At 52.0% G+C, this 8,773-nt stretch overlaps 1 protein-coding gene and 1 pseudogene across 1 annotated transcript; one reads left to right on the forward strand and one right to left on the reverse strand.

The window, feature by feature from the left end:
• Positions 1-1,832: 1,832 nt before the first annotated feature.
• LOC103583498 (tRNA (guanine-N(7)-)-methyltransferase) lies at positions 1,833-5,322 on the reverse strand. The gene is made up of 6 exons (XM_008564796.1): positions 5,119-5,322; positions 4,306-4,469; positions 3,225-3,409; positions 2,862-2,975; positions 2,607-2,708; positions 1,833-2,443 (listed from the first exon to the last, which is right to left on the reverse strand). Exons 1-6 carry the CDS (start codon positions 5,229-5,231, stop codon positions 2,288-2,290), a joined length of 834 nt encoding a protein of 277 aa, XP_008563018.1. The 5' UTR covers positions 5,232-5,322; the 3' UTR covers positions 1,833-2,287.
• Positions 5,323-5,973: 651 nt separating this feature from the next.
• On the forward strand, positions 5,974-7,375 carry LOC103583499 (annotated as a pseudogene).
• Positions 7,376-8,773: the final 1,398 nt, after the last annotated feature.

An 8,773-nucleotide genomic window follows, 5' to 3' on the forward strand; every position in this document is an offset into this window, starting at 1 on the left:
ATGGTCTTTGAGATTTAAGTCCACCATTTGCTCAGGCTGCGAGCTTCCTGACTAAAGGCTATCTTACACTAACTCGTCTTACAATTATTGGCTATTGAGCAGTGAACAAATGGTCCTTTGGGGTCTCAGTAACCACCTGGGTGGAGCCAAGTCGCAGACGTCTCCAGTGGTTCCATATCTAGACTATCCTTCTCAGCGGCAGCCCCAGTGAATGAAAAAGAGCTTGTGTAGCTTTAAGCCGAAAGCCGGCTGAAGCTACCATGCGCTTCTGCCTCCAAGCACTCCTCCTGGACCTCCACGGTCTGCAGACATCTGCACAGCAAGAAAGTGCTGAGTGCTCTCCTTGGCTGGGTGTCCAGTCACCACCCCCAGTCCTAACTTGCCTTTTTCATAATTCATTGGCATCTATTCTCACTGGACCTCCCGTCTATGTTCTGTACTAATCTTTCCTTTCTGGCATTATCGAAGTGTTTCCCCTGCTCTCAGTCCTGGGAACCACATCCCCTCCTACCTGCAGCTCATGTAGCCTCGACAGTCCCCCCTTGCAGAAAAGTTCGGCCAGGAATCTGGGCGTGGAGGGGCCTGGGATGTCTGTTAAACTCCGGGGTGTTGAGTTGGAGCCTTGGGAGCCCAGTGAGGTTCCCAGTTCAGGAGCCCAGCGTACATGATGGAAAACTCTGGAAATGAGCTTGAGGGTCTGGGTCATGGCCTGGTTCAGAGAGCCCGCTAAAGAGAGCGCTTCTCTGGAGCACCTTGCCTGCATGTCTGAACCCCTATTTAACCCTTGAGGCGGTGGCGACGCCCCTTCACCAAGCTCCTCAGCCAATCCCTTCTGAGTGGTCTGTGCTGGAGATTAGCACCCAGAAACAGTAGGCGGAGCTAGGGCTGACATCTGGGTTCCCCTAGGTCTCATGTTGCAATGACCCACATGGGAGGGGAGGCTTGTCTCAGTTTCCCCTCCTGGGTTAGTGCCCTAGTCCAGCAGCCTAAAGATCTCTTCCTGGGAAAGGTTATTTAGTATGGACTAGGTGACCAAGTCATTTCCTGGTATTCCCACCATTTCCCCAGGGAACCAAGCTCCTTCAGGCCATCCTCAGGAATTCCCCATCTTCCAGATCCTCTGGGAAGGGAAGCATGGAGAGAAACAGGGAAGAGGTGCAGCTGTAACTGTCCCCACATTCTTGGCTCACTGGGCTGCATTTTCTCGTGAGAATTTTCCTGCACTAGGCACATCTCCCCTTCCTCCTGTACCTAACACATGCTGGGCAGAAGGCAGGTGGGTTAATGTGTTAAATGACTCCAGGGAAGGGGGTCTCTTAGGTCAAGCCATGTGAATTGGGGGCTTGAGGAGCAGGAACTAAGGACTAGCCTTGACTAGTCTCCTCTGGGAGGCTTTCTGGTCAGCAGCCCCTTCCTACTTTTAGCCTCAGAATCCTCCAGTTTAGCTCTCTGCTCATCACTCTCCCCTCCCAATCCCACCCCTATCTGGCTCGTGCCAGACAGCTCTGAAGTTCTAGAATCAAAGGTCAACATGAAAAAGGAGAGGGTTTCCACCCCCATACCCTTCCAGGGACTCTCCAGAGACAGCAATTGTAAAGTGAGCACAGATTGCCCAGGTCAGGGCTCAGACAGGGGGTGGATGGGAAGATGGGAGAACGCATGTGATACACACTCCAGGCTTTCCTGAGAAACAGTAGCATGGGCACACGCACACACATACACAGGACTCTCCAGAGACAGCAATTGTAAAGTGAGCACAGATTGCCCAGGTCAGGGCTCAGACAGGGGGTGGATGGGAAGATGGGAGAACGCACGTGATACACACTCCAGGCTTTCCTGAGAAACAGTAGCATGGGCACACGCACACACATACACATTATCCCAGGACCACAGGGTAAACACAAGTGAACAGGTGACTTGAGTCTCGCAGGCAGTTTAAACAGACAGGGGAGCACTGCACTCCTCACTTCAGCTGGAGAGATCCCACAGGAAAAGGGTGTGCTAAGGAAGAGCAAGACCCCACACCTTTCCAAAGATCCCCTCTGGTCCAAGGTCCTTTCACCTTCCTAGTCAGTTTCTTTTGTTTTTTGCTGGCAGTGGAGGGACAGGAAGGTTAGACAAGCTGGGGGTAGTTGTGAACATCAGGGTTCTGCCCTAGGCAGTGCCCCAACTTCTTTGAGAGATCACTGCCTCTCAGCCCTAGCAGTCTTGGCTGGGAAGCCCAAGGGGGTTCTGATCTTCTTTGCAATCCTTGGAAGGTGGGGTCCAGCTAAGGCAGGGTAACCAGTCAGTGGCCAGGCAGGGTAGGATTGGGGGTCACTGCCTGGAGGGTGGGATCCTGTATTCTTCGAAAGATGGCTGGGAAATTCTTTCCTCCATTGCGTAGCACTTTCTTTCCCTCCTCCGTTGAGGTGCCTAGATGTTCCACAATGGGGTCTTCACTCTGGGAGAAGAAAGGGTCCAATAAATCCTTGCCCATCATTCAGACTGTCCCTGTCCCCTAGACTCTCACCCCATCCTCCTGGCACTGAGCTGAGTTCAAAGAATACAGAACCACTGTGGAAAAGGCCTGCACCTTTGCAATTTCCCTTATGCCCCCTACTTACCAGCTCCTCTAGAGGCACATGCTCAAACAGGGGGTGCCCTTCAAAATGGGTGCACATCCAGTTGTGTAGCTCCAGCACATCAGTTATGGTATATACCAGCCCCTGCATAGGCAAAAATCACCCCAGACAGAGGGCTGCATGCAATTGAGCAGCAAGATGATGGAAGTGGTGCCCTAAATGCACCCCCTCTGAATTCTTAGCAAAGGGTCCCTGAGTAAGCAATTCACCCCGACTTCCCTCCCACACTCGACTCACCCCAACTCTCAGCACGTAGGCATATTCTGCCAGCAGTGTGGGACTGATGATTCGCCACTTGTGCTTTGTCCGCTTGAAATGTGGATCAGGGAAGAGGAAGAACATCTTTGTCAGCTGTGAGACAGACAGGCATAGACAGGGCTGTGAGAGCCTGGCCTCCATGCCCCACCTGCCTACCAGCCTAACCCACCAGGGCCCCTCCACACCTGGCCCTTGTGGAAGAAGTTAGGAAGGTGCTTCATGGCATTACTACGAAGACAGGCGATGTTCTGGAAGCCACCTCCAGGAGCTGCGCGTAGGGCCCGAATCCTGTCTTGTACATAGTCTGAGACCTTCACCCGGATCTCCAGACCCAGAATCCACCTGGCCCTTGTGGAAGAAGTTAGGAAGGTGCTTCATGGCATTACTACGAAGACAGGCGATGTTCTGGAAGCCACCTCCAGGAGCTGCACGCAGGGCCCGAATCCTGTCTTGTACATAGTCTGAGACCTTCACCCGGATCTCCAGACCCAGAATCAGCGTGTCTGGGAACAGCGGTGACAGTTCCACTGGACACAGAAATAGCAATAGATTCATCAACCTCATACTTGCAGGAAGTGCAAAGGGATCAACACAGGAAAGGAAGCCTCAATCTGCAACTATCAATGTCAGGAATGGCAAGTCAGGACAAAGACACCTATATGGATATAGTTCTTTGTTGAAGACCATGGGGGAGATATGAAAACTGTCACCAGGACTGGAATGGGAGGGCTGAGCATACATGTATATTTGCAATTGCTTTAGAGTTTTCACACATTGTCTCATTTAATCCTTATAACACTCTGTGGTAAATTGTGAAGGTGAGGAAACAGGGTCAGAAATACCCAAGATCATAGGGCTAAGAAGGGGTAGAGCTGGAATTTGAATCAAGGTTTTTTCCTCCAAGTACCATGCTCTTCCTCTCTGTCAGACTGTTATCTGTATAGGTAGGAAGATCTAAAAATAGTTAAGTGGCTTGGCATGCAAGGTTGGGGCAATACAGACCAGAGGAATTCAAAAAACAATAGAGTAAAGCAGAAGTAATGAGTTCTTGTGAGGGGGCAGGGAGGGAGAGGCGAGGTGGTGGAATCCCTGAGAAAGACAGTTCAGGATCACTGGCACAGTGGCTAATCTATGACCCTTGTGCTGACCAGCTCACTGACCCAGCACCTGGTAGGTGAAATGGCTCACTTAGGGACTGGGGCCAGACAGGACAACCTAGGTACTAAGAGGCATTTGAGGCAGCCCCCTCCCTTCTCCAGAGCAAAGGCCACAGACCCAGAGTAGAGGGAAGGTGGAGGCTCTCCACGCTGACATCATGAGTGTTTGGTCTGAAGGGGAAAGGCCAACTATGGCCCACACCAAACCTGCTGAGGTGGCAGAACCTAGGTCCCTCCTCCCCTCAGAGAAAATGCCAGAGTGTTACCTAACAGTCCACCATAGCCACAGCCTATGTCTGCAAACTCCACTTGAGCCTGAGCTCTCTTTTCTTCCTTATCCTTTGGATCATCATGGCTACCATTTTGAGTGAGTGGAGTGAAGAACTCTGGGTATAGCTCAGACCAGTCCATCTCCTCCGGCTTCACAGGGCTATGGGAAAGAAGACATGAGAAACGTGAGGTTGAACTGCAGAAGTGGTACTGCGTGTTCGGGGGTGGGTGAGAGTGGGAAGTAGACGGGAGGAGGATTTCTTAAAAATTCTGTAATAGTGGGCCCTGTGACCTCTAGGAGGCACAATGGAAACCACCCTTTACTCCGAGTGTGAATCACAGGCCCATCACGAGGCCCCTGATTCTGTGGGTTAATGTGACTCTGGCCAAGAAGTCTTCTTTCTGGGGCACAAGTTCCCCTTCTCTCCGAGACTGGCTGCCTGAGGCACTGGGATCCTACTTTGTTTATGCGCTCTGTGGGGGAGAGGATGGACTAAGGCGAGGGCAGGATTGCGTACATGTTTATTTTCTTATTAAATCCCACAAACAAAACCGAAATATGGTAAACACACTCCGCCTCTATCAGTAACAACTTCTTTCTCTTCCCAGACTTGGCACCGCTCCCCAAACCAAGGCCAGAACGCCATGCCCCCTCCAAACTGTCCAACTCCGCCTTCTATCAAATGTCCCGGACCCAGCCCCAAACTGACGTCACCCAGCCAATCCTCCCTGGTCTATCCCAAATCCTCCCAACCATCCCAGCAGTGAGAATCCCGCCCTCCTTTCCTCCCCCTGCCCCGCTCACTCACTAGCGCAGCGTATGGTCCGCCATGGGGTTGGAGTGAGCACGTTGCCGGTAGTAGCGCTTCTGGGGCTGCGGGGCCTCAGACCCCGCCACGTTCCCACTCTCGGCGCCCGCCATGATCCCCAGTCCCGGCTTTCTCCACCCAACCCCACGTGGAGACCGGAGGCGCACAATAATGACGCAGTCGTGCACGTGGCGAGCAGATCCCGCCCCTTAAAGACCCAAGAATAAATTCGGCTGGGTTGGGCGGGGAGAACCGTGAGGGGCTAGGCAGGAGGGCGTCTCCGCAGTGCTAGTCCCTAGCTGGGGTGGCGAGGCCAGATCTAGGCACACGAACTCTTCCCTCAGCGGGCTTCTGCCTGGTCTGGGTTGCCATCCTGGTCGCAGGCACCTGTGCAGCCCATAGGTGAGAGGGATCTGGGGATCCCGCCTCCTACAGTAGAATGAATCCTCGTTCTTCTTTCCTCTCCCACGTACCAGTCTGCCCGATCTGACCTGTGTGGTCCTGCGTGGATCATGCCGGGTGTGTGCTAGGGACGCAGGCGGGAGGGGCAGCTCCTCATTCCACCTCCAGGAAGTCCGACTGGAGGAAGGAGGGCACACTCGGGGGGGCGGGGGGCGGGGCCCGGTGCCATCGGGAAACCGAGACGGCCCGCGGACCCCAGCCTCTACCCCACCACAGATCCGGGATCCGAGCGCCGGCCGTGGTGCCCGCCACTCTCGGCCAGATGGCAGACCCTGGCTCAGATCCTGAATCAGAGCCCGAATCGGTGTTCCCGCAGGAGGTCGGGCTCTTCGCAGACTCTTACTCGGAGAGGAGTCGGTTCTGCTTCTGTGGGCATGCGCCACTCTCGGCCAGATGGCAGACCCTGGCTCAGATCCTGAATCAGAGCCCGAATCGGTGTTCCCGCGGGAGGTCGGGCTCTTCGCAGACTCTTACTCGGAGAGGAGTCGGTTCTGCTTCTGTGGGCATGTGCTGATCATCACGCAGAACTTCGGGTCCCGCCTCGGGGTGGCAGCGCGCGTGTGGGACGCGGTGAGGAGTGGGGTGCACCGGCGAGGGTCCGTGGGAGATCGAGACCACGGACTCCGCCTCTCCCATATGGAGACATCCCCGCCACAGTCTTTATTCTTTCTTTTCTTCCGTAGGCTCTGAGCCTGTGCAACTACTTCGAGAGACAAAATGTGGTTTTCCGAGGCAAGAAGGTGATCGAACTGGGCGCGGGGACGGGCATCGTGGGGATCTTGGCAGCGCTGCAGGGTGCGTGAGCTGGCTTTGCGGTGGGAGGGGGTGAGGGGACGGCGGTCTGGAGAAATGGCCACTTCGTGAATTCTTGGGAGAGGGGCGTGCTTTGGGCCCAGCCCAGACCCATCCTTTTAACAGACTTTTTTTGTTTGTGTTTGAGGCTGCTTCTGTGCGCCAGACAGCGCTAATTGGCTTTCAGAGCACCCAGGATGGTTGATTTAGGGGCAAGAAATAAAAATCGGCAGGCCTTGTGGAGGGAGTTGTTTCTACCTTTTTGCTTTTTGTGATTTTTGTGGAGAACACTGTCACCTAAAATCCCCTTTGCTTTAAACACGGTCTTCTGTGAAAATGCATACATTAGGGTGTCCTGTAGAGGAGGCGACCTTTGGGTATTAAACCTCATGAGTGCTTTATAACTTCACTATGAATATATTTTAGATTCGTTGGGATTTTATTGCTAGGAGAAACAAGCTACTGAATTTCTGAGGGTTAGAGTGTGTTTTGTGGGAAGCAGGGGTAGGAATTAGGTAACACATACTTGGGAAAGAAAAAGGTGAAGAAAATTTTGCTTTAGTTTTGTCAAGAATCAAAAACTACAATGGAAACAGTTTCTTAACTTATAATCTAATGGGTAGACAAAGTCCCACACTGAAAACACTCATTTAAAAGCTCTTACTAAGTCATCTCCCTAGTAATGCAAATATCCTGTTCATAAGGACAGAACTACGTCACATTAAGGGAAGTCTTCCCAGAGGCAGGCATTCATTCTTCTATTCATTCAAACAACATGTATTCCAAGTCCCCTATGTGCCAACAATCATGCTAGGTATTGGGGATTCAACAATGAATAAGACAGATTTTCTCTCCCCAAGGAGCTTATGGTCTAGTGGGGGAGACAGGAGAAGATGTTACAGTACAAGAACTATGGTGAGGTATGCGTAGAGCCAGTGGACATGCGCTGGCTGTGTCTACCTTGACTCCCTGGAATCCATCAAGGTGAAGTTCTGTCAGGTGAGAAGGATGTGAACAGCGTGAACACAGCAGACACAGAAAGAATGAAGGGGGTGTCAACAGCAGTTTTTCCATGAAGGATGGGTGGATGAGAGGTAGGCAGTTATGCCAAAAAGGGGTGAAAAGGCATGTAATATGGATGGGAACACTTGCCTTCACTTGCTCCCAGGTTGCTTTCTCCCCCTTTGCTCCCTATTCATCTTCCAAGTCAGAAATCTGGGTGTCATCTTGTCCCTCACCCTCTTCTCTCACATCCCAGCAATTAGCCAGTCCTGTAGGTCCTTAATACTTCTCCGATTGTCTACTCCTAGGTTAGGCCACTGCCGCTCTTGCCTGGATTTTCAGAAGAGCCTTCAAGCTTCCCAATAGGGAAGTTTGGCATGCTCACAGTAGATCTCGTGGTCTTCCCTGACCAAACCTGTTTTTTCCTCAGGCTTCCCCATCGCAGTGAATCAAACCACCATCCACCCATTGGGAAACTTAGACATTGCCGTTGATATGTCCCTGTTTCTCAACCCCATGTCCATTATTCAAACCCTGTTGATTTTACTCCCTAAAAAATCTCTCTTTTTTTTTTTTTTTAAAAGATGACCGGTAAGGGGATCTTAACCCTTGACTTGGTGTTGTCAGCACCACTCTCAGCCAGTGAGCGAACCGGCCATTCCTATATGGAATCCGAACCCGGGACCTTGGTGTTATCAGCACCGCACTCTCCCGAGTGAGCCACGGGCCGGCCCCTAAAAAATCTCTTAAATCTTCTCGTTTTTCCATCTCCACTGACAGCACCCCAGTCCAAGCCACAACCATCACTTGCCTGAATTGCTACAGTTAGTCAAACTGGTCTTCCTGTGTTGACTCCTTGCCCCCACCTAGACCTCTGTGCACTCCACCCAGTGGTCAGAGTGATCGTTTCAAAATGCAACTGTAATCACACCCACTCGCCCCATATCTTTCAGTAACTTCTCACTGTATTCAGGATAGAACCAACACCTTGAGCATGGCCTCCCTCTTCAGCCTCTTTCTGAGCCTCTTCTCCTGTCCTCCTTGTGCTGCCTATTGCCCTTCAAGCCTCTTTTGATGTTCCCTTTCATAGGGACTTCACACAGGCTGTACTTTCTTTTTCTTTTCTTTCTGTTTTTTGGAGGATGGCTGGTACAAGATGGTGTTATCAGCACAATGCTCTAACCAGTTTAGCTAACCAGCCAGCCCTATACTTTCTGTCTGAAACCCCGCCCCCTGCCTGCCATTTTTTTCTTGGTGGCAGGCCTGTGCAGGATCTGAACCTATGACCTTGGGTTATAAGGCTGTGCTCTAACCAACTGAGCTAACCAGACAATCCCTGAAACCCTTTTACCACCTGGTTAATGCATATGCATCCGTCATTGCTCAGGCTTAACATCAC

Source organism: Galeopterus variegatus, unplaced genomic scaffold (assembly GCF_000696425.1).
Source record: "Galeopterus variegatus unplaced genomic scaffold, G_variegatus-3.0.2 Scaffold23618, whole genome shotgun sequence".
In the NCBI taxonomy this organism is placed as follows: Eukaryota; Metazoa; Chordata; class Mammalia; order Dermoptera; family Cynocephalidae; genus Galeopterus; species Galeopterus variegatus.

Bases quoted from the DNA above. Each gene is read 5' to 3' on its own strand.
- LOC103583498 (XM_008564796.1), bottom strand. From the start codon at position 5,231: ATGGCGGGCGCCGAGAGTGGGAACGTGGCGGGGTCTGAGGCCCCGCAG. The intron at 3,410-4,305 runs GTAACACTCTGG...TTCTGTGTCCAG, and splicing joins TGGCTATGGTGGACTGTTAG to TGGAACTGTCACCGCTGTTC. The intron at 2,444-2,606 runs GTAAGTAGGGGG...TTCTTCTCCCAG, and splicing joins ATGTGCCTCTAGAGGAGCTG to AGTGAAGACCCCATTGTGGA.